Consider the following 26255-nt stretch of genomic DNA (forward strand, 5'->3'; position numbering starts at 1 on the left):
GTCATTGATGGAGATGGAGAGGTCCAGGAAGGGGAGCCAGGTGTCGGAGATGGTCCAGGTAAATTTAAGGTTAGGGTGGAATGTGTTGGTGAAGTTGATGAATTGCTCAACCTCCTCGCGGGAGGTGGCGCCAATGCAGTCATCAATGTAGCGGAGGAAGAGGTGGGGAGTAGTGCTGGTGTAATTATGGAAGATCGACTGTTCTACGTAGCCAACAAAGAGACAGGCATAGCTGGGGCCCATACGGGTGCCCATGGCTACCCCTTTGGTCTGGAGGAAGTGGGAGGATTCGAAGGAGAAATTGTTAAGGGTGTGGAATCTGGTTTCCAGCGTCTGCAGTCATTGTTTTTAACCTACATGACAAAGAACCTATTCAATTCTGCTGTTCCTGTGCAAATATGCACAAACTGAAGATTCACCATTAAAGTTATAATAACTTATAATAAGTTATGGTAACTTAATGCAGCTGGTATACACATCACCATCATAAATTTATTTACAGCATGAATCCCTTAATAATCATGCAACCTTGCTTTAAATAAATTTTACCAGCAGAGAGCCTTCTCATGTGCATCCTCAACTGACTACTCAGATGTCATGGTATTTGAGGAGAAATTGACTTGAAATTAAATAGACCGTCGATATTTTGTGTGGCCACTTAATTGAACAAAAATATTTATGTTGAAGTAAATACCCTAAAAACCATAATAATTGGACATGATAATAAAGTAATCTTTGCAATAGTTGAGGGGTTTTTGGGAGGACGGGAGGCTGAGGAAAAAATTCAACATATCACTTCCTTTAAAAAGGTAGATCTTGTCAAACACACACACACACACACACACACACACACACACGGTTTTCCCTGGAGCGGAGGCTGAGGGGTGACCTTAGAGGTTTACAAAATTATGAGGGGCATGGATAAGGTAAATAGGCAAAGTCTCTTCCCTGGGGTCAGGGGTCCAGAACTAGAGGGCATAGGTTTAGGGTGAGAGAGGGGAAAGATATAAAAAAGACCTAAGGGGCAACTTTTTCACACAGAGGGTGGTACGTGTATGGAATGAGCTGCCAGAGGAAGTGGTGGAGGCTGGTACAATTGCAACATCTAAGAGGCATTTGGATGAGTATATGAATAGGAAGGGTTTGGAGGGGTATGGGCCGGGTGCTGGCAGGTAGGATTGATTGGGGGTTGGGACATCTGGTCGGCATGGATGGGTTGGGCCGAAGGGTCTGTTTTTATACTGTACACCTCTATGACTCTATAACTACTTTCCTCCTATCTCTCAAAGCTTTGCCAAATATCCATTATTTCAGATCTCATTGAAATGGAGAGATATTTTGATGTCACAAGTTGGAACTCTCTTCCTCAGCTGGCAGGGGAGGCTGGATCAGTTGTTGATTTTAAATTTCAGATAGATAAATGTTTCTAAAGTGAAGGTGTTACATGATATGGGTCAAAGGCAGGTATATGGAGTAAGACCACAGATCAGCCGTGATTTCGGTAACTTTATAGAATCCTTACAGTGCAGAAAGAGGCCATGTGGCCCATCGATTTTACACCGACCCTCCAAAGAGCATCCCACCCAGACACACACCCCTACCCTATCCCTGCTATCTTGCATTTCCCATGGCTAATCCAACTTGCCTGCATGTCCTTGGACACTACGGGCAATTCAGCATGGCTAACCTGCACATCTTTGGACTGAGAGCAGAAACTGGAGCCCAGAGGAAACCCACACAGACATGGGGAGAATGTGCAAACTCCAAACAAACAGTTGCCCAAGGGTGGAATTGAACCCAGGCCCCTGGTGCTGAGGTGAAGTGTCACCCCCAAACCATACTGAATGGAAGAACAGGCTCGAGGGGCTGAATGGCCTACTCCTCTTCTTAACTTTCTGCAGAAGCAGAACAAACCCTTCCGATACAGCTCCTGTAGCTCCAAAAACAGGAACTAACAAAAATGTCCCTTTTGCACCGATGAGGAGAGTAGTTCACAAAGAAAGCACTTCACATGATGGTAGTGCACATCCCATTTGACTAGGTGGTCACAATCAATGGGCCTGGGATATATCCTTGCCAAATGATGAAAATGGAAAGGTAATCTGACTTACATACACCAGGATCTGGGCTTGCTCTGTGGTGTGAGACCAAGTTACATAACTAAGAATGGGAGGTGGCGTTAGAAAGGAGATTAACTAAACTGAGCGGGCTAAACTGTGGCAGATGGAGTTCAATGCAAGGAAGTGTAAAGTCATCCATGTTCAGCACAAGACTGAAAAATCAGACTTGCTTTAAATGCAGAGGCACTAGAAACGACTGAGCAGTGAAGGGATTTCAATGTCTGCATAGACAGATCACAGAAAGCTAGTGCACAAATACAGAAAGTAATTTAAACAGCTTAAGGAACGTCAGCCTTCATCTTAAATGAGTCAGAATAAGAAATGGAGAACTTATGCTTCAGTGGTTTTGAGATCCCCAGCTCCTCTCTGGAGTGTTGTATTCATTTGGGGAACCACATACTCCATGAGAATTCATTGGGTTTGGAGACAGACTCAATAGAAGGTTAGCAGAGTAAAATCCCAAGGGTCGGTTCATATTCTGTAGGCGTTTAGATAACCGAAAGGCAATCTTACGGAGGCAGATTCACAAAACGGCCAAATAGACTCTATACCGAGCAGCTCATCATGTGGCGCGGGGAGCAATCTTAAAATTAAAGATTGAAAATCAGGAATTTCCAAGTGATTTCAAACAATTAAAGTGATTTAAAATCACTTTCCAAATAAAGAAAATAACAAAGTGTTGCAGACATGAATTCTCCCACTCAAAAAAATGCTGGGCCAATTGAAATTTGCAAGCAGACTGTTGGGATTTGTTATAAGGATGGGATATGGCAAAATTGAAGGAGGGTGGGTAATTGACCTTGACATACATGATCAAACCACATGGTGGAACAGGATGAAGAGGCTGCATAGTCTGTTCCAAATCCCCTCTTCATTATTTCTTTAGAGGTGAGACTGCTTTAAGAAGAAGCTTTGAAAAATGTTGTTTATGAACTACTGTGGGACAGAAAGAACGTTTAATTGCACCTGATCACACTGAAGTTTTAATCTTCTTAGCTTCCCACACCACATGCTGCTATTCAATAAAAGATAAAAGGGATGAATATGCGTTGAGTCAGCCTTCAGAGAAGTTCATGGCATAAGATGGAGTTAGTAACAGGTTTCAACCCTTTACCACACAGAGTCTCCAAACAGCAACTGGAAAGCCACAACGTTATTACATCCACAATACTTTTCATTAAACTCCCAGCATGTCCATTTGTCACCGATAATTTAATTTAAAGATGTATTATATATTTCCACAGAAAGCACGAGGAGAGATCTTGTGCTGGATGGGATAACTTCACACCAGCATTTCCCACGATTATAGCTCAGAACTGAAACAGGCCAGTTATGTCAACTGGCCCCTGCTAGGGTTTGTTCCACATGGAGTTCCTCTTTTCAAACTCATCACCAGCTCTTCCTTTCTCCCACATGTATTTAACTGATTTTTCCCTTGCACCTTATTTGTCTGACTGAATTAGACAACTTTGGCAAATTAAACACGCTTACCACACAGAGTTCCTCCTGTGATCCCTGCCTCCTACTTTACGGCCATCATTTTGGAATCTCGATAAGTGACAATACCTTCTCCAATGCTCAGCCTGTCGAACCCATTCTTAACAAAAAAAAGCCTGGAAATACTCAGCAGGTCATGCAGCATCTGTGGCGAGGTACAGAACCAATGGTTCAAGTCAGTGGCTTTTCATCAGAATCAAAGAAGCACTGACTCCATTTCCTCTTGATAGATGCTGTTGGACCCAATGTATAATTCCAGCACCATCAATATTTTGCTTCTGAACCTATCCATAAGCCTGAAGACATTTGATAGGGGTCAATCCTCAATATTCTCTTTCTGCACCAGTGGGTCAATTGACTAACCCAAATAATTATAATCTCTTTGCTCTGGTATCATCATTGCAAACCCTTTTCCCCCATCTTACAGTTATAGAGTCACAGAGACGGTACAGCACGGAAACTCTTTGGTCCAATTCATGCATGCTGACCAGATATCCTAAATTAATCTAGTCCTATTTGCCAGCATTTGGCCCATATCCCTCCAAACCCTTTCTATTCATATACCCACCCAGATGCCTTTTAAAAGTTGTAATTGTACCAGCCTCCACCATTTCCTCTGGCAGCTCATTCCATACACACACCACCCTTTGTGTGAAAAAGTTGTCCCTTAGGTCTCTTTTATATCTTTCCTCTCTCACCCTCAACCAATGCCTTCTAGTTCTGGCGTCCCCCACCCAAGGGAAGAGACCCTGCCTATTTACCCTATCCATGCCCCTCATGATTTTATAAACCTCTATGTTGCTTGAAGTATATGGAAACAAGAATTGTGAGCGGTTGGCCTATTCAAGGTTCTATATACATCTAAAATAACCTCCCCATTTTTGAATTTTACCCCTCGAGAGATAAATCACAATATTTTGCTTGAATATGTCTAGTTTTGTAGCTAGAGTTGCGCAAATCTGTATCTCTAAAATTTCCTTGCTCTGCCACACCACTTGGACAGTTATTTTCCAAGGAGCCTGTGGTCTTCTGGTTCCACTGACTCATTTATAGAGCTAGAGGCAGATTAAACAATTTGTCCATTCGTACCGAATTGAAGCTGGGCTCCTCCACTGGGGGTTGATAGGTGGGGATGTCCAACTTGAGCCAAGGTGGTTTCTTCCTCTGTAAGCTGCTCGTACTATCGCGGCGTTCGTCAGACATCTTCCCGGTTTAAAGCTGGAGTCTGTTGGAGAGAAAAGGGAGACATTTTCTTCATCACATGCCATCATGGTTATAGTTCCCCCTTATTGACAAGTACATGAGGGCTAAAGATTTCAAAGGGAACAAGGACTCAACATTAGGAATTTTGCCCTCCCCAGGGTTGGTGAAATGGGCAGCACTTGAGTGACTTGAGCCTGGCGAGAACTCAACCTCGCTTCGTCAATTAAGTGCTGAGCAAGGCCCATTGGAGTCTCTTGACTCGCTAAGGTCACCTTTTGGATTAAATTAAGGCTTCCCTCACCACCAGCCCAATCATCTGAGGGAAGTGGTGGGGAGGGTGACTTTTCCACTGGGTCTTTGGGGGCTAGGGGCTGCATTTGCCTCAAACCGGAGGTACCGACAGGAGGAAGAAGGGTGGACTCTGATAGGCACCCTACCCCACCCTCTTCCACTTTCCCCAACTGCCCTTCCACTGAAGAATGCATCCTCCCCCACGCACCCAAGAGGCAAAAGAATATCACTCTTGCTGGGTGCACCCACTGAAGACTGGGTCTCAACCAACTGTCTTCAGGAGACCAAAGCTGCCAACCTTGGATTGGCCAGTAGATCTTCGCAGGAATGGGGTTCCAAAGCCAAGCCCTGCAATAGGCCAAGAAGCTTGCTGATGACCTTTGAATTATTAGCACTCAATGAGCTGATTGGCTTGCGATCCCAGTCACCATGCATGCCTGCAACCACACCTAGGCAGCCAATCACAGCTTAGCTTTCCTGTTGATGTAACCAATGATCTCTGTCACTTCCCTCCCCCTCAAGCCCAAATCAAACGACTTCTTCAGCTTTCGTGGATTCCACACTGACAGTGTACACCCCTCGTTTTTTTAATGTTCTCAGAGCACAACTTGGCCATGAGACCTTATTCCAACTAAACTGCTGACCAAACCTCTGGTCTTGATTTGCACACAAGCTGACCATGTTCTGTCCTCTTGGTTCCTGTCCCAATCTCCTTCAAAACTGCCGTCAGTAATCTACTCTTCAGAAAGTCAACTTTGACAGACTGACACGGAATTCCACTTCACTCTCCTCAAATGTATCATTCACCTCTGAAATCCACAAGATTGCAATCTAGGTTTGTTCAAGATATCGTTTCAGTTGCATAACACTGACACCTTTTGTTATAAATTCTGTGACTTATGGTCTGCTCCACAGCCACCCGATGAAGGAGCAGCACTCGGAAAGCTAGTAGTCCCAAGTAAACCTGTCGGACTATAACCTGGTATTGTGCGAATTTTAACTTCTCCTCTACTACACTTTGCATTTCATCAATGTGTCGCATGTTTCCTGGTGAGGCCATAGATTCATTCAGGTTACAGCTCCACATGCAACGGTCTGCCACAGTGTGGGGGGAGAGAGGGGGAGAGAGAAACAGAAAGAGAATGAAACCGAGGGAAACAAACAGAGGGACAGCAAGAGGGGAATAGGGTGGAGGGGGTGGGAGTGGAGTGGGGCAAGTGAAAGTGTGAAGGGAAGTGGGATGAGTGGAAGGGTGGAGAATGTAAAGGTGAGTATGTGAAAAGGGATAAATGGGGACAGTGCAAGATGGGTTCATGATGGGGGATGATATATGAACGAGAGTGAGGGTTCTGAAGGACAAGGGAAGAGAGCAAAACTACAAAAGGAGTCAGGGAGACAAAACAGAGTTTCATATTGTGACCTGTGTTCCTAACCAGCCTGTTCAGAGATGTTATTCCCCACATCTGGAGTAGGTGGGCCTTGAATCCGGAAGAGAGTCATACAGATGTACAAACCCTTCAGTCAACCCGTCCATGCCGACCAGATATCCCAACTCAATCTAGTCCCACCTGCCAGCACCCAGCCCATATCCCTCCAAACTCTTCCTATTCACTTACCCATCCAAATGCCTTTTACAGAGCCTCGTTTGAATCTGCTCTACTTGATGTAAAAACCATTTCTGTCACGAAGCAGTTTGAATTATGCAGTAATTCCAATTAAGCAATTGAACTGAAACTCCACAGGAGATTTGTGGTGCTAAATGAAATCTAATTATCCAATAATTTGAATTAAGTCTCGCTTAAAGAGGTATAGTCTTACACATCACATGCTTTGAATAACTTAAATTAAGAAGAAAAATCATGCAGGAATGGATCATATTGCACAAGCTCAACTCTGAACCACGACTGAATGTATCAACCCTCCTCAACTCCATCCCTTCCGACGTGTGGAAATGTGAATCAGAGCAGGGACAGACTATTCGGCCCTTCAACTCTGCTATAAATATTAACAATACTAAGTAACAATAGTTTGGGAGCAGAGGGATACAGAACCTTAAAAAGGTGACAGGTTTATATAGAGGATCTGGATCAGCACAGGCTTGGAGGGCCGAAGGGCCTGTTCCTGCACTGTGATTTTCCTTATTCTAACAGATCACATCGCGACCTTAACTCCAATTTCCTGATCCCCAATAATCCTTGGCTAGTCTTGAACCTACAATCTCTGTCTTGGGAATAGAGCTCTGATGAAGAGTCATCTAGACTCAAAACATCAGCTTACTTTCTCTCCATGGATGCTGTCTAATCTACTGCGATCTCCAGCAATCATTGTTTTCAGTACAGATTCCAGCATCTGCAGTAATTTGCTCCTATCTCTGCCTTGGGAATAGATCATGATCCCGCCCTCTCATTGGCTGGGGAAGAAAGAGTTCCACAGATTCACAGAAAAATCGCACGTGTCTTAGATCGACCATTTGTCTGCAAACTTTCACCAGGTCGTGTCTTTCTCAGAAAGAAAAGCATCTTTTCAGGCTCCAGCTTGTGAAATCCCTTCAGGATCTTTGTACGCTTCACCAGTCAATTTTTGAAACACTAATGGATACTGGTCCTTTCCACTTCCAGAGCTGGCTTGTTTATAAAGAAGACTTCTCCCCAAATCATTGATAACTACCCTCTCAACCACCATTTCCTGCCTTTGGTAATGCCTGCACCTCTAACATTTCAGTAGTGATTTGACCATTTCCTTACCTCTGAGTCACTTTCCCACTACTTCCGAATACCTTTTATATAGAGTCATAGAGATGTACAACATGGAAGCAGACACTTCGGTCTAACTAGTCCATGCCGACCACATATCCTAAACTAATCTTGAAACATTTTCATAGAATCCTTACATTCAGCCCATCGGGTTCATACTGACCTTCCCATGAGCATCCCACCCAGACCACTCTTTCCCTGTAACACCTAACACCTAACCTACACATCCCTGCACACTATGGGCAATTTAGCATGACCAAACCACCTAACCTGCACATCTGTGGACTATGGGAGGAAACTGGAGCACCCGGAGCAAACCCACGCAGACACGGGCAGAACATGGAAACTCCATACAGACAGACAATCACCCGAGGGTGGAATCGAACCAGGGTCGTTGGCGCTGTGAGGCAACGGTGCTCACCACTGAGCCGCTCCTGTTTCCCTCTCATTCATGGTCTGATGTTAGCTTGAGGTAGGATAAGGCAGCAATGGAACATGTGCCCCTGTAGACTGCTGGAAATCAGACCAGCTTAATTTCATGCCCACACCTCATTTACATTTGCCTTAAGGCAAGAGGAATGGGGGGGGGGGGGGTGGTGGACAGCTATGCGGAATCAAACGGGTGACAATTTAAATCAAAAGAAGGAAAAGCCACAGCTGATAATCAGGAGCAGCTGGATGAGCGTTCACTCAGTGTCAATCATTTTAAACTTCGGCGGGGGTGGAAAGTTGGCCAGTCAATGGAAGGTTGGACAGGGCCCAGAACGGCTGTGCCAGTGGGATATGGCTCGTTTTTAAGTTCCCAGTGAACTGCAAGTTAAATCTGGGTGTCTCGATAAACAGAACTGAACCAAAATCAGTTTGGAACAATTCAGATTCATAGTAATTTTCCAGCATAATCACAAAATGTCAACAATTATACAGAACGGCATAATATTTATAGACTTATAGCAGATTGTACATTCTACAGTGTTGTAATGCTCCAGACAAATGTTTCCCCAGAATAAAAAGGGGAAGAAAACTGACTATGAAAGCAAACTGGCAAGAAATATCAAAATGACCAGAGAGAGATTTGACAGGTCATGTTACAACTGTACAGGGTTGTTGGGGAGGCTGCACCTGGAGTACTGTCGACTGGTTTGATTAGATTAGATTCCCTACAGTGTGGAAACAGGCCCTTCGGCCCAACAAGCCCACACCGACCCTCCAAAGAGTAACCCACCCAGTCCCATTTCCCTCTGACTAATGCACCTAACACTATGGGCAATTTAACATGGCCAATTCACCTGACCTGCACATCTTTGGACTGTGGGAGGAAACCCACACAGACACAGGGAGAATGTGCAAACTCCACATAGATAGTCGCCCGAGGCTGGAATCGAACCTGGGACCCTGATGCTGTGAGGCAGCAGTGCTAACCACTGAGCCACCTTGTCGCCCGCCTGGTTCCTGTATTAAAAAAAAGGTACACCTCATATTGGAGTTTGTTCAAAAGAGATTTACTTGGCTGCTTCCCGGTAATACGGTATTGTCTTATCAAGACTGGAACAACAGGATAGGCCTTTTATTCATTAGTGAGGGGTGATCATATTGAAACATCCCAGATTCTGAGAGGATGTGGCAGGGCAGATGTCAAGAGGGTATTTCCACTGGGCAGGTTGAGGGTGGATGGAATCTTGAACTGGGGGTCATGGATCCATGGGCCTGGGGAGGGGTACTCATTTAAAACTGGAACTTTTCCCAAAGGATAATGGGTTTGGTCATGCTTGCCTTCTTTGGTCATAGCATAGAGTACAGGAATTGGGACATCATGTTACGGTTGTGTTGGACATTAGCGAGGCCACTTTTTAGAATACTGCGCAGAACAGTGTTTGGAGAAGCTGGCAGAAAAGGTAAATGGAGGTTTGCAGTTGATCAGGGTCTTATTGAATGGTCGGGCAGGCTTGAGGGGCTCAATTACCTCATCCCATCCCGATTTCTAATGTCATTATGTATTTCATGCACATCCAAGAGAAAGGGTTTATTAGTGTCTCACTGACAGCATCTGACAAGAAATTCTCATCTGGGAGCAGTTGATAATCGTTGCACTAGCTGTTCTTTTTATTATCCACTGGAGGCTAACTCTTAGAAATTCCACAAGATGCCCTCCCACTCGATGACCTTAAACTCAGTGGATTCCCCCCCCCACCCCCGCACCCCCCACCAAAAGAAAATCACAAAATACAACTATTTATATCATTCCTCCAGAAACACCACTGAACTTCAGCCTAAGTTATGGCAGGAGATTGACCGTACAGCACAGCACAGAACAGAAATTCTGTGGTGTTGAAAATTCTCACTAATAGCCTAGCCATGCTTCTTGAAGACACAATTTCTTAATGGGCCAAAATTCTGAACAGAACTGAACAAAATCTGCCTGTATGTATGAACTCCCATCAGTACATCACTGTGGTATGCTTTTATTTACTCAACGCAGTGACAGAGCCTTTTCCAATTTAGCTTTAATTTGAAAACTGCAGCGATTTCTCTTCCCCGATGTTTAGTTTCTTTTTCTTATCATCGAGCCATTTTACAAATTGATTCACAGGATATAGATGTCACAGCAATGTCAGCATCTGTTGTCCGTGGCTAAAATTTATTCATTGGATGAGGGTGTCACTGACTAGACAAGCAGTGTCAATCAGGTAAAAACAATGACTGCAGATGCAGGAAACCAGATTCTGGATTAGTGGTGCTGGAAGAGCACAGCAGTTCAGGCAGCATCCGAGGTTTAGCAGTAAAATCGACGTTTCGGGCAAAAGCCCTTCATCAGGAATAAAAGCAGTGTCAATCATATTGCTCTGGGTCTGGAGTCATATATAGGCCAGACCAGGTGAGGATGGCAGCTTCCTTCACTAAAAGGGCACTGGTGAACCCAACTGGTTTTCCAACAATCATTCTACTCTTATTTCCTGATACAGGTATCCCCCGCTTTTTAAATGTTCACACGACACAGTTTCGCTTTAACAAAAGATCTACATTAGTACCTGTTTTCGCGAATCTACATTAGTACCTGTTTTCACTTGTACAAAAAAACACCAGTATTTTCCCATTTAAATAATGCACCTTCATTTTACGCCATTTCCAGATTACGAAAGGTTTCCTTGGGATCATTGTCTGGGTCTTTGGATTCACAGTCCAGTGATAATACCACTAAAGCCATCACTCTCCAGGAGGTGCTGTTAAGCCTCCTGGCTTACACCATTGCAGTCTGGGCAGGCAAGATACTATGACAGCGCTTTGAGGTGCAATGCTCCTGCTTCTCACACAGCAACAATGAAGGAAACAGCAATATAGTTCCAGATCAGGGTAGGCATTGGCATGGGGAGAAAGAGTTCCCACGGGCTTGCTTCCCTTGTCCTCTTCGGTGCTAAAGAAATGCACCTCCATCTGGGAGCTCGTGCACACTGTAGTCATGATGCAGTGGTAGCCAAGGTTGAGAGTGCTCAATTACAATTTATTTGAAAATATTTTAGCAGCTTTTGCATTTGACCATTCAGAATTCATGTGGAGTTATTGACAATACCCTGGCTAATGGGTCAGTGTTCCACTCGGTTGGAAACATAAATACTATATTTGGCTAACAGACTGCAATTTTCCACCCACACCTCCCTTGAGAATCAAAAAGGTACAGTAGCCAAATACCACAGAGTTTATATAAACATGGTCACCACAGCCTTGAGAGAACACAGCATCAAACAAAATTAAGAATTTTCGGTCATGGGAAGACTACAGGGGTCTCAAGAGACGGTGTTAACACAACGTTTGTTAACCCTTTGAGGACTGCAGGTGGATTTCCATTCCATACTTAAAGCTGGAGATGAGCCAGATGTCTTGGGGTACCATAGTTCATTGTGATCTCAGCCAACCTTTCCAATTTGAACTTGCCCATCAGCATCAGGAGAAACAGGGTGGTCAGAATAAGACCTGCCAGTCAATCAGTCCCTCTGACATCACTCTCAAACGGAGTCCAAAACCCAATGTTGCTTCTGATCGGGCATGTGGGAGGACACCTATTGGAAGGCAGCAGAGTCAGATAGGGTCAGGTGATTTATTTGATCCAAGCCGCAGTCTGACTCACACCATGTTCCTTTGTGCAAGGGTCTCCATCATCTTCTCCTCACAGATCACACTCCGTTCCCTCTTGACCAGCAGCAGATACCATTCCCACCTCTGACTGCTCAGGCTCACCTGGCAGCCCGCGTTCAAAGAAGTCACCAGGACAAGAAAAAAAACCACATCATGCCAAGAAACTCAATCCCCTGGACTCCATTTCAAAACCCCCAGGTCACCAAGTCTCAAAATAAACCAAACAAAAAGATGCTGGAGAAACTCAACGGGTCTGGCAAAATCTATGCAGCGAGAAACACAGTTAGCATTTCAAGTTCAGAAGGAGACACCTGTGACCTCTTCCCATATTGTTCCACTTTAGATTAGATTAGATTACTTAGATTAGATTACTTACAGTGTGGAAACAGGCCCTTCGGCCCAACAAGTCCACACCGACCCGCCTAAGCGTAACGCACCCAGACCCATTCCCCTACATTTACCCCTTCAACTAACACTACGGGCAATTTTAGCATGGTCAATTCACCTACCTGCACATCTTTGGACTGTGGGAGGAAACTGGAGCACCTGGAGGAAACCCACACAGACACGGGGAGAATGTGCAAACTCCACACAGAGTTTCCGCCTGAGGCGGAAATTGTACCCAGTCTCTGGTGCTGTGAGGCAGCAGTGCTAACCACCGTGCCGCCCACATGCCACTGTGCTGTCTACACCAGTGGGTTAAAACAATGACTACAGATGCTGGAAACCAGATTCTGGATCAGTGGTGCTGGAAGAGCACAGCAGTTCAGGCAGCATCCGACGAGCAGCAAAATGACGTTTCGGGCAAAAGCCCTTCATCAGGAAGGGCACCAGTGGGTGCCCACCCACGAGACCCCAGACTGACCAGAGATTAGCGACCAATCAATAAGGGGAGTTTTGGCAAAATGTCTTCTAAAAGATCATGTCAATGACATCATTAGCATTGCCTAGTTCATTACTTTCATCACGTCCACCCACTTCCCTCCCCTACTGAGAAGCTACAGCCTCAGGCACTATCCTCAGAAACTGCCCGGGCACAATAATGTTTAAAGCATCAGCCACACCTCAGACAGACAGTATTGCACTACCAGCTCAGCCCTCCACCTATCCTGCTGGGCATTGGACACATGGGAACACAGCAGCTCCATCTACATCTCTCCATCTCCCCCAATTAAGTGAAAACGTCTTCATTTCAAGGTATTTCACTTAGTCGCCATTTTCAGGAACTCGACTCTGACATGAAGTGAGAATGCCCTGAGTTAGTATCAACGCGCCTACGTCATTTTCCAGCAACAAATCTAAACTTCGGTGGAATAAGAACGAACTGCACTTCATTACCAACTGTATATGATTTATGTTTTGAACTGTCTCCTGTAACTGGTGGTAAAATTGAGTCGGCGAAAGTGAGGACTGCAGATGCCGGAGATCAGAGTTAAGCTTAGTGTGGTGCTGGAAAAGCACAGCAGGTCAGGCAGCGTCCGAGGGGCAGGAAAATCCATGTTTCGGGCAAAAGCCCTTCATCAGAAAATTGAGTGGTTTGGAGAGGAGGATGTGAACTCCAAAGAAATCTATTGACAAACAAACTTACATGACCCCCATACTAAACTGCCTAGAGACAAACTTGAGAGATCCACCAGTTATAGAGGTAGAAAGAGAACTTATTGACAGTAAGATGGATGTGTTAATACCTTCAGAGAAATGATGGTTATTGCCTTAAGTTATTGTGGGAATGTGACTGGAAAGTTGTTCTGGGATTTACATATTAATGAACCAAAACCTGCAACCCATTCTGAAAGATGAAGGACTGAACAGCAAGCTAGGTTTGTTCAATATCGTTTCAGTTGCAGGACGCAGATCTTTTACTATAAATTCTGTGTCTTATGATCCTGCTCCATAGCTACCTGATGGAGGTAGCTAGGTCTTACAAATAAACCTGTTGGACTATAACCTGGTGTTGTGTGATTTTTAACTTCACAGAACGGAAGAAGAGCTGACCTTTGTCACAGAGTCTCAGAGCTCTGTCAGACAGAGATTCAGGGAAAATGACCTACAAGCAGTTAGGCCACTTTTGGATTACTGCATCCAATTCTGGTCTTCCTGCTATGGAGAGGATGTTGTGCAACTTGAAAGGGTTCTGAAAAGATTTACAAGGATGTTACTGGCTCCAGGGAGAGGCTGGATAGGCTGGGACTATGTTCTCTGGAGCATCAGGGGCTGAGGGGCGACCTTATAGAGGTTTATAAAATCATGAGGGGCATGGAAAAGTTAAATAGACAAGGTCTTTCTTCCTATGGTGGAGATGTCCAAAACCAGAGGACACAGGTTTAATGCGAGAGGGGAAATATTTAAAAGCAACCCAAGGGGCACCTTTTTCACACAGAGGGTGGTGCGTATATGGAGTGAGCTGCCAGAGGAAGTGGTGGAGGCTGGTACAATTACAACATTTAAAGGGTATCTGGATAGGTATATGAATAGGAAGGATTTTAGGGGGATATGGGCCAAGTGCTGGAAAATGGGACTAGATTGGCACTGTAGTTCAGTGGGTATTCCTGATTGAGGGCTTTGGCCCGAAACATCGATTTTCCTGCTCCTCGGATGCTGCCTGACTTACTGTGCTTTTCTAGCACTACTCTAACCTTGACTCTAATCTCCAGCATCTGGAGTACCCACTTTCACCTAGCTCAGTGGTTAGCACTGCTGACTCAAAGCGACAGGGACCCTGGTTTGATTCCAGCCTCACGGTCTGTGTGGAGTTTGCACATTCGCCCCATGTCTGCGTGGGTTTCCTCTGGGTGCTCCAGTTTCCTCCCACAATCCAAAGATGTGCAGACTGATTGGATTGACTACGCTAAATTGCCCCATAGTATCCAGGTATGTGCAGGCCAGGTGCATTAGCCATGGGATGTGCGGGGTTATGGGGTTAAAGTAGGGAGGTGGGTCTGGGTGCAATGCTCTTCAGAAGGGCGTTGTGGACTTGATGGGCTGAAATGGCCTGCTTCCACACTGTAGGGCTTCAGTGATTAACTTAGAATATCTGGTTGGCATGGACGAGTTGGACCAAAGGACCTACTTTTGTGCTGCACATCTCTACGACTCTATAACAGAGAATAGAAAGAGGGACTGCTTTGGTCTCAACAACTGAGTGCTGGTGAAGACGGATTCCACTTTCAAAAAGAAACAAATCTGGTGGAGAGGTAAGACCAAGGAGCTGCCATAGAGTAGAAGGCCATTTCTTGTAGCTCAGAGGACTAATCGAAGTGGATTCTGTTTAAAACAAACACAGGACGACTCTCACTCTCGGAGGCAGGAAGGGTAGATCCTGCCATCGGCAGGAGGAACTTGGAACTTTAAACATGAAGACCACAATTTGCTGACAGTGTGGCATAATATATAAATACACTGTGACGTTTTTGGTTGGTGTCTAACAGTTTGCTGCAGTTTATAATATATCCGATAGTTACAGCAGAAACCAATCACATGTTGTCAAGTGATTCTTTGCTTCAGTCACTGGAAAATCCATCTTTTTTGGATTACTGGTCTCACAGGGATTGTAAAAAAGACACACGAAATTTAGTTTTCAATGACCTGCTCTATTTCCAGCATCTTCGCCTCTTGCTTCAGCTTTCCACTTCTGAAGTTTAATTATTTGTATTTGTTTCTCAAATGGGGATTCTGAACTTTGTGTGGGGTTACACAGAAACTTCTCACCGACTTTCCTAAATACTCATTTTACCTAGTAATTTACAACTTAAATTCTGATGAGTTTATTTATTTTCACCATCCTTCATTCACAACACGTTACACGGCTGTGAAATATGATTACTTCAACAAAAGCTAAACCAAGCCAACTTTGCAAACAGGAAAAATAAGCGTAACGTACTCTCTCATCTGCCATGTGGTTTATTAAAGACTAAATATAACTTTTTCCCAGTGCAGGAATAACTTTGACTCACATTTTGCAAACTTCCCTTGAAACCCAAAAAAAAACACATTTGAGCACAATATCAATCTACTACAATCTTAGGCTGTGCATTTTGTCAAACCATTTTTGTCCAAGTTCAATAAACAGAAATAAACTCCAGTGAAAAAAAATCCTGTTAAAGACAAATCTATTCTCCAGGCAAAACATTATTTACAGCTGGTGACTGTAATGTATCTTCTCTGATATCCGTTATTCATTATTTTTACCTGTCTCTATCATCAGTGAGCTTTCATTGTAATAACCTACTTCCAGATACCTGCCTCCTATAACTGGTCCACCATCTGGATGTTAAAGCCTTAGAGGGACAAACGCAAGTCTGAACAGGAAAAACAGAGGCTGAAAAGGGGGAAAATCAATCACTGAAAAACTGAGCAGTTGGCAAACTAATTTGTTTGTTAAAAAAAAAGTCCTTCCTCTTAAAAGTACTGGCTTGACAGCTCTGCTAGGGCATATTCTGTTTTAAGACCAGCTTCAGTAGTTGCAAGTTGTGCTGTCAGTTAGGGTGACCCAAGGAGATTATTATGAAGCCAATTTGACCCCATCTGAATCTTTAAGTTTTGGAATATTCTCCCCTGTTTGGAATAAGTGGTTTGGAGGCAGAGTTTGTCTTCAGTGGTTGAAGCACTAAGATGTTGGTCACAAAGATATTTTGTGCATTAGCCAGGTAGCTATAGTAAAGATGTTGTGAAACTTGAAAGGGTGCAGAAAAGATTTAGAAGGACATTGCCAGGATTGGAGGATTTGAGCTACAGGGAGAGGCTGGATAAGCTGGGGCTATTTTCCCTGGAGGCTGAGGGGTGACATTATGGAGGTTTATAAATCATGAGGGGCATAGATAGGGTGAATAGCCTGGGATTAGGGTGATGTGCTGGGTCTGGGTGGGATCCTCTTTGATGCAGACCCAATGGGCCGAATGGTCTCTTTCTGCACTGCAGGGATTCTATGATCAGTCTTTTTCCTACGTTGGGAGAGTCCAAAACTAGAGGGCACAGGTTTAAGGTGAGAGGGGGAAGATTTAAAAGGGATCTGAGGGACAACTTTTTCACGCAGAGGCTGGTACATGTATGGAATGAACTGCCAGAGGAAGTGGAGGTGGTGGATAGAATTACAATATTTAAAGGCATTCAGATGGATACATGACAGGTTTAGAACAATATGGACCAAATGCTGGCAAATGGGACTAGATTGATTTAAAGATATCTGGTCTGCATGGACGAGTTGGACCAAAGGGCCTGTTTCCATGCGGTCTGACTTTGAGGTATCAATACATGATTACAACTCTCTTCCTTCAAACGCTCTTCAATTGGTTACCTGATGTGCCAGCTATTAAAGGGGCATAACCTACCCATACCAAAACACACCCTCACCATCACCCAGTTCTACAGCTCGGTGCCCCATCTCTAATATTTTAGAAAAATCAAATGTGTTCAAAGAGAAAAAAAACATCACTGCTAGAGATTGGGTGTGTTAGGAGAGGGTCAAGAGTGCACACGCAAAGCTGTGTGCCATCAGGTCTAACACAACAAAACCATATTTCCTACAGTCACAATAATTTGTACTACTGACTTTTTGACTCTGATTGAGGTATTCCCATGAAGAAAGCAACAGCCATCCCGAGCTGTGAAGGACTTTTCGCATTTAGAGGTGGGATTTCAATCGATTGGATAGCCCACAAAAACTATGTTCCTTGTAAAACAAAAACTTGTATTTGACTACAGGCTTCAAATTCCCACAAGGCCACCAGCTTGGCTCTACCAACCTCCAGTGTTGGCAAAGCCCCTCAATTTTGCTGGTGAGCACATGGTCTAACATATCCAAGCAACGTCAATGGAGAAATTCAGGAACATCCTCTTCTTGGGGCCCATTCCCACTGTGCGAGATGAACCAGAGCATAAATAAGGTTGTTGAGGAGCCTAGACAGCAGGGCCTCAGTCATCATTAAACTGAGGGCAATGAGCATAGTTAGTGTCAATAGGTTCAGATTGGTGGGGTAATGAGGGTCTGGTAGTGTTTGGGATGGCAATTGTGTTAAGTAACTTGTCCTTTCTCCAGGGCAAATTCATGTTGCAACTGAAACCTGAACAGACCTTAAGCCTCTGTGTGCACGATCTGGTATACACCAAGCAGCACAGTGGCTCAGTGGTTAGCACTGCTACCTCTAAGCACCAGGGAACTGGCTTCATTTCACCCTTGGGCCACTGTTTGTGTGGAGTTTGCACATTCTCCCCGCGTTTGCGTGGGTGTGCTCCAGTTTCCTCTCTCAGTCTAATGATGTGCAGGCTAGGTTGACTGGCCATGTTACATTGCCCCACATGGCTAAGAAAGCGAGGAGGGAAGATCAGCAATGGGAAAGGCAGGATCACAAGGTACAATGCTTTTGGGAGGGACGGTGCGGATTCGATTGGCCAAATGGCCTCTTTCCGCACAATGGGGATTCTACAATTTCTAAACAAGGGAAGTTCTACTTTGGTATCGGATCAAGGGTCCCTCATTGCTTTGCCCTACCCAATATGGTGGCAGCGTACATCAATCAGAAGCATCTTCCAACACCAGAGTCTCCAAAACAGAGGGGAGGTCACGTCACATGCTGAAAACACTGCACCATCTGATGTCGCCCCCCCCACTAATCAGGTGTCACTTCTTTTCTACTCCCTTATTGTCACCTTCCGCCCTGTTATGTTTCCATTCATGTTTTGCCATAAATAAATAACAGCTGAAATTTCTTCTGAAGCCAAACAGCTGCTGCCATATAGCTTCCAGCTATACAGACGCTAGAAACATTCCCCAGGGATTCTCTCATGACAACTTCCTGCAGCTCTCCTCAAGTTCAGCTGGAGGAAAATGATTTATTGCACCCTCAAAGGCCGCTTCTCGGTTTAAAATCGGAAACAAGGGATTTGTGGTCATCGGATGGAGAGAATTTCACCAGCGGTCCACTCAGAAACTCCATTCTCCGTCTGCTAATAAGTGCTTTATGGAGAAAGAAAACAATGTCACGTAGTTAAAAACAAAAAGACCTTAACTTTCAAATGTGGATTTTATTTTTGAGAAAATCTGAAATAAAAACCTCATTTGGTTTCATGACTGATCGTGTTTAAACAAACATTGAAGGCAATTTGCCAAACATCAAAGCCCAAGATTGCACTCCTTTGGACCTATGCACTATGCTGCTTGATTAATGTTACAAATGAGGGCTTTAGAAGATTATATTGTTCAGTGTTTCTTCAATTGAGCATTAAATGAGGGAATAAAGGGGTTCAAGTGTCTTGTTATGGATTCTACCTTGGGCGGCACGGTGGCACTGCTGCCTCACAGCGCCAGAGACCCGGGTTCAATTCCCGCCTCAGGCGACTGACTGTGTGGAGTTTGCACGTTCTCCCTGTGTTTGCGTGGGTTTCCTCCGGGTGCTCCAGTTTCCTCCCACAGTCCAAGGGGTATGGGTGGGTTGCGCTTCGGCGGGGCGGTGTGGACTTGTTGGGCCGAAGGGCCTGTTTCCACACTCAGTAATCTAATCTAAAAATAAACCAGGTGACGTTGTTGTTAAAGGTTATAAGGGTATTTGGTTTGCTTTACTGGGGTGTAAGAAATCTAGATATTCACAATGACTTAAGTGTCTGTCTACATATAGAGACCATTACTCTTCAAGTCCCAGGGATGCGTTAGGAGTGTCAAACTTTAAGTGTACATGCCATGACATGGTAGCATGATGGCTCAGTGGTTAGCATTGCTGCCTCATAGCGCCAGGGTCTCCAGCCTCAGGAGACTGTCTCTCACAATGTAAAGACATGCAGGTTAGGTGAACCGGCCATGCTAAATTGCCCAGGTGTTCAGGGATGTGTTAGTCATGGATAAATGTAGAGGAATACAGTAGGAGAATGGGTTTGGGTGGGACATTCTTCAGAGGGTCAGTGTGGACTTGTTGGGTCGAAGGGCCTATTTCCACACTGTAGGGATTCTAAATTACCAAACAGAATGAATGTGCGTAGGGAATCACAATGATAATAATTTGGCCTTCTATTCAGGTAGCTATGCAATGTGATTTGTTTAATTATGAACAGGGACTTCAAGACAGGAAAAAAAACCCTAGGAAAGTATTGTAGCATCAAGTTGCAAATTCTAAATATCACCAAATGTCCGACTGAAGCAACTCAAGAAAAAGTACGAGTAAAAACGAGCACAAAAATAAGGGATACAGCACACCAGCCAGCAAGTGAGGAAGCATCAGAGAGACAGAGATAACGAGTCTTTATTGCTCATCATGCAAAGTGCAGGGAGGAGTTAATTTAAGATTGAAGAGACCAAGTTTGGAGGTTAAACAAAGCTAGGAGATTCACGTGGCTTTGGTTAGAGGCTCATTTCCAGATCAAAAGTTACCCAATTGAAAAAGGAACCAAAAATCACTGTGGTCTGGTTCTCAAACAATGAAGTGTCTACTTTAGGGACACCGTACATCTGCAGAGAGAGATTTTCAATTGCTTCAAATGGTTAAATGCGGCATCTTTTGTGTAGTTGAGAGTATAGCTTGCTGACTGAAAATATTAGTGTTGCTTTTATTTCATGCTTTGCAATGATGTATAAATTCAAAATCCTATCATGTGATCCTTTCTTTTCCTGGAAGTTTGAACGTTTTAAAACGTTTTCCATTACTACAACTAGTACAACTTCTGGGATTTTTTTCTGAATTACATTAATGATTAGTTGCAAGTCATTCTTCAAAATATTCTCAGATTCCATTTGCCAAAGAGTCAGCACTTTCCCCTCATAAGAAAAGTTGGTTTCCCCTTTAAATTTGTGTTTCTTGTGAATTGTGCAAAGCTTTGACAATTTTTTTTGTCAACCAATATTCAACTTTTGCACTACCAAATGATTATGTAAAACATGGTAATAACAAAATAATATTCATACTTACACACATGTTCCAGGGCATTTTGAACAAAATAGATAGTCATTTGATAGCATTCAAAATAATTCCAAAGACTAAGTATAGCTGTTTATAAAATAATGTACAACAATATCTTCCATGTACAGTATACACAACATAAGCCTTGAATTGCTTGAAATATTTCATGGAGTCAAAATCCAAAATGGAGCACCTAGCCCAAAAAGAGGACAGAAGCCAAAAGCAAATTCCTAGTTGTGGGTCAATGGAAAGGATAGGTTAAGTATCAGAGGAGTAGAGGTAAGGGAGGAGTATGGATTGGCATAGCTGAAGGGGTTACAGAAGAGTTAAATGCAGATGGGAGACTATTCCAGATGAGACACCTAGGGCAAGGCTACCAATGGAGAGTTAAAGGGCACAGGTACAAACAACAGCAGAGTCACAGATTAAAGAGTTTTTAAAGAGTTATAGATTGGATATCTTAATCTTAGATGACTTTTTCCCTGGAAAGTGTGCAGCCAGCCCACAGGTATTGGTTAACTATGGGAGGTGGTTCTCGGGTGTCACTGCTGTTAGCGATGGATTGGATTTAATATGACAAAGAGAAGAGGCTTATTACAAATTATAGAAAATGTTAGTTTGGCATACTTTTCTCTCATTAGCCCTCCCCATCATATCAATAACCTTTAGCTGGAAGTCCAATCATGAAGTGTTTCCCTTGGACACAATGAAGCCATGTTTTAGCCATCTCACATGGGAGAAAATTATCTGAAGTATTTCCATCATGTCTCGCAGACCACACACTGTTCCCATCTGAATCAGTCCAATTCACTGTCAAAGTGGACAATTTTAACACCTCTGGCTTTGTTGCATGTATGTAACGGGAAGATCTAAATCCACAAAATACAAGAGAAGATTACACAGTTGCTCTACTTCACAGCTTGAGCATTCAGTTCAAATAACCTGCAGACTCCAGTTTGGAATTATTCTCAAAATCATTGAGGTGCAACGATTTAGGCACCTCAATGGACATTTAACAATCACATGGTTTCTATAGTTAACCAGGGAAAGCAAGAAAGGGGGGTGGGGGGAGAAAAACACAAAAGATTTTGTTCTGAGCAATTTTTACAACTGAAATTATCTCTCTTTACCAACCGACGAACAGCTCTACCTGAAATTTCATTTTGACCATTTGTAAATTCAGCCACAGGGTCAACTAATACATATTTCTTTTACACTAATTACACAATGCATGTGAATTCAGCTTCCCTTGAGGAACAGTAGAATGGAGAAGCTGAAAACTGAATAATTGGCCCAGATACTTTTATTTGGAGCTGGGAAGACAGTGAGGAGGTGAATGCTGGTTTCCACTGGGAGCTCAGAACTAAAGCTTTTCCACATGTTCTGCCAAAATTATTGGCAAGACATCTTTAATAGCTTTCCCGCCACACAGATCGACAGAATGGCTGCTTGTTAGGTGGAGATGAGCCAGAGATCAGATGTCAGTTCAGTAGACCCCGGTACGAATCCTGCCGTGGTAAACAATAGAATTTGAATTCAATAGAAACCTGTGATTAAAGAGTCTAATAAAGACTGTGGATCCACTGCCAATTGTCAGGAAAAAAAACCCATCTGGTTCACTAATATCCTTGAGGAAAGGAATCTGCCATCCTTCCTGATCTGGCCTACATGTGACTCCAAATCCACTGCAGTGTCGTTGACCCTTAACTGGTCTTTGGGCAATTAGGGATGGATAATAAATGCTGTTTTAGCTGTGAATGAATAATAAAAAACAACAGTCATGGCTCCAAGATCCCCTGCCAGTCACACTCCTTCCTGATGTCGACATTCCATTAGAATGGTGAAAAGCATTGCCTATTGGCATTGAGAATGCACCTGGAGCACATGGACTGTTGTGATTCACCACCATCTTCTCAAGGACAAGGAGGAGTTGGATATAGCACTTGGGGCTAAAGAGATCAAAGAATGGAGTGGGGAGTTGGGTGATCAGCCATGACATCATGAAAATTAACATAATAATCCTCATCACAAAGGGTCTAATATGCTTAACATGGGACAACAAGCATCTATTAAAAATTGGACCCATTAGTACAAGCCTTCATTTCCTTCAAAATGCAGTTTATACAGTTCTTGCCATAAAAAGGCAGAACATTCTAAATTTCTCCAACGCTACTCTGCTCCAATTCCATTCCCTAATGGATGCTGTGCACTTCTGAGAATACATGGTGCTTTAACTTACTGTCAGAGGCAACTACACAGCAAGCCTCAATGCAGTGACAGTGCTGTGAGTAGCAAATAAACTCAGCTCTGGAGAAAAGAGTCATCAACTCAAAATGTCAACTCCATTTCCCTTTCCACAGCAGCTGCCAGACCTGCTGGGTTTTTATTTCAGATCTCCAGCACCCGTTGCATTTTGCTCTCATAACTTCTTTTCCTCACCTGTGTCTCTCCAAACTCTGCATCCTGGCAGCAGTAGCAAAGTTAAGCATCAGCCCACTACCAGATTGTCAAAAATAGTGACGATGACTTAAATCACTTGCACCTTCACAAGAATTACTCACGCACACTTAAGCCAACAAACTGCCACACACGCATACAAATCTTGTGCAAAAGTTGCTATTCCTTGCTGCCAAAACTACCAAATGAGCACGAGATCCAGACTGTGCTAATTGTAGCTTAAGAATTTGACAGGAAACTAACAAAAACTTTAAAAATCTGGCATGATCTATATCACGTATGGTGTCAACTTCAAACAGAAATGTGCTGCAAAGATTCCGCAAATAGAAAGAGGGGAATGTTAACCTGTGACCTAACTCCATCTTTACCCCAGATCTCTTAGTTTTTTTATTATTGTTACGGAAAGGTACTATCAATCTCAAAGCGGAGGGTTGATATAGCCTCAATTGTCATTTGCAATAACCAGTTCCAAACTTTGTAGCACCCTATGCGTGAAAAGATAATTCTTCAAAGTCTGGTTCTAATTTTTAAGACCTTTCCCTGGAGTCCCGAACTCCCCCACAAGGAAATAATTTCTCCATTTACCTTAATGTCATTAAAACAGCAATCAAATTAGTCCTTAACCTTCTCAGTTCTAGGCAAGGGACACGCAAGGGTTCTATAATCTCTCCTTGGAGTCCAGATAGGTCATTGTGAAACTTACACTGGAATTTTGCCAAGGTCCACAAATCCTTTCAAAGATGCACTTTCCAAAATGACCCAGTAACTCCAGGTGTGGTCTAAACAGACTTTTGTATCACTGTAGCAAGACTTTTACAGCTTGGCATTCCATTACTCTGAATAGAAAGCCCAGGATTCCATTAGCCTTTTGAGATTGTTCTCTGTATCTGATCAAAACAATTTAATGATGTATATACCTGAACTCCCAAGTATGGCAGGGCCTCCCAAAGGTCCTGGCTTCACCCTGTTTAGAAGCTCCCCCCTTTTGATATTGAATTTCAGCATTAAATTCACATTTCAACAGTTGAGGCCCCAAAGAGAGATTCTGGTGTGGGACCGTTAGTAACATGACAACTGGGATACTTACTTATTCACCCTATCCAACTCCTGAATCCCAATCTCTGAGCCCGAATCATAACCTGCATTCAATTCAATGAGCTTCTACATTGGCTAGCAGTCTCTTTACCAAAAGCCTTCAGGAAATTCATACATCTTCCTCTATCCACTACTTTCAATTACAAACATTCAATTAGGTTTGTCAGGCACAGCCTACCCCATAGAAATCCATAGGAGCTCCCTCATATCAGATGAAAATGTTCAGGCCTTCAGTCATTATGTCCTTAATTATGGATTCCAGTTACTTCCAAATAATAAGCTGACTGGCCTACATTCCCTTTGCTCTCCTGCTACGCATTTTGTAATACACAAACCGGGAAGGAGTCTGTATATCCAAAGGCAGATTCTAAAACTCGTTTGTCCGAAGTATGCAAAGTGAAAATAAGCCATTTTAACTTCAACCTTGAGGTTTCCACAAAAAAAAAGTTGTATTTTAATATTACCTTCACAGATTGTGAGGCCATTCAGCACACTGTTCCCGTGTTGGTTCTCTGAAGTAGCAACGTACTGAATACCACTCCCCACTGACCTGTGTATTACATTGAAAGGAAGAATGCTATGTGCTATTAATATGGTCAGCCATCTATAGTGCTTGAGAAATAGTGCCCAAGATAACATCAACTTTCTGCACTTTATGCTTTTCTGTCACACATTTAACTGTGATGTTGTTAAATCATAGCACATGATGCTGTTGAATTGCTTTTTTCGGATCTAATCATTATTTTCCTCCATAATCTCTTCATATTGCTTTGGGGACTGACCACCCCAATCGTAGAGTCATATACCATGAAAACAGACTCTTCGGTCCAACTAGTCCATGCCAAACATACCCCCAAACTAAACTAGTTCCACCTGCCTGCTCCTGACCCATATCCCTCCAAATCTTTCCTATTTATCCAAGCATTAGAGTATTCCTGAATTTCTGGGACATATAGGTCTGGATCGTCCAAGCAGTAGCAGTAACTGCTGCTGCATTCCTAAATTCCCTCGATTTGTGTTTTCCACAGGACCTTTTAAGTCTGGCTTTTTGAGAAATGTACAAACTCCTTTGAAGCAGGGTTGGACAAAGTTGGTCTTGCCTTTATTTGTCAAGGAATAGAGTTTAACAGCAGGAAGTTATGCTGGAACTGTATAAAATTATGATGAGGCCACAGGTATAGTATTGCAAATAGTTCTGGAATCCACAATATAGGAGGGATGTGACAGTACTGGAGAGGGTGCAGAGGAAGTTTCTCAGGATGTTGCCTGGGCTGGAGAGTTTCAATTATGAAGAGAGATTGGACAGGCTGAGGGTGTTTTCCCTTAAGGGTTACACCCAAAAAGTTGACTTCTCCACCTACTGATGCTACCTGACTTGCTGTGTTCTTCCAGCTTTCTGCTTGTCTACCCTGGTGTTTCCCTTAGGCAAGGGAAGACTGATGGGGGAACATGACTGAGATGTCTACAGGCACAGGGTAGACAGGAAGAAACGCACCCCTTGATAGTGGGATCAATGATCAGGGCATTAGATTAAAGGGAAGGAGCAGGTTCTTCTTTTTAGAGGAGATGTGAGGACCCAGAAGGCAGTGGGAATTTGGCGCTCAATGCCTGTAGGGGTAGTTAGAGGCAGAAACCCACATAACATTGAAGTAGTAATTAGATGTGCACTTGCAACGCCAAGGTATACAAGGCTATGGGCCAAGTGCTGGAAAATGAGGTCAGAATAGTTATGTGGCTGTTTTTGATGGATGTGGATATGATGGGTCAAAGAGCCTTTTTCTGCGTAGATCTCTATGACTCTACAGATAGCATTCAGCACCGCCTTCCTA

General features: G+C 43.5%; 1 protein-coding gene across 5 annotated transcripts in view; it reads right to left on the reverse strand.

The window, feature by feature from the left end:
• The window catches only part of rhbdf1a (rhomboid 5 homolog 1a (Drosophila)), a 359396-nt gene that overhangs the window by 146363 nt on the left and 186778 nt on the right, over positions 1–26255 (reverse strand). For all 5 annotated transcript variants that reach the window (XM_043711146.1, XM_043711147.1, XM_043711150.1 and 2 more), the window contains one exon: positions 4707–4842. In XM_043711146.1, coding sequence (XP_043567081.1) covers positions 4707–4820 — 114 coding nt within the window. In that variant the 5' untranslated portion in view covers positions 4821–4842. The remainder of the gene's footprint in view (positions 1–4706; positions 4843–26255) is intronic.

The sequence above is a fragment of the Chiloscyllium plagiosum genome, chromosome 21 (assembly GCF_004010195.1).
Source record: "Chiloscyllium plagiosum isolate BGI_BamShark_2017 chromosome 21, ASM401019v2, whole genome shotgun sequence".
NCBI lineage: Eukaryota > Metazoa > Chordata > Chondrichthyes > Orectolobiformes > Hemiscylliidae > Chiloscyllium > Chiloscyllium plagiosum.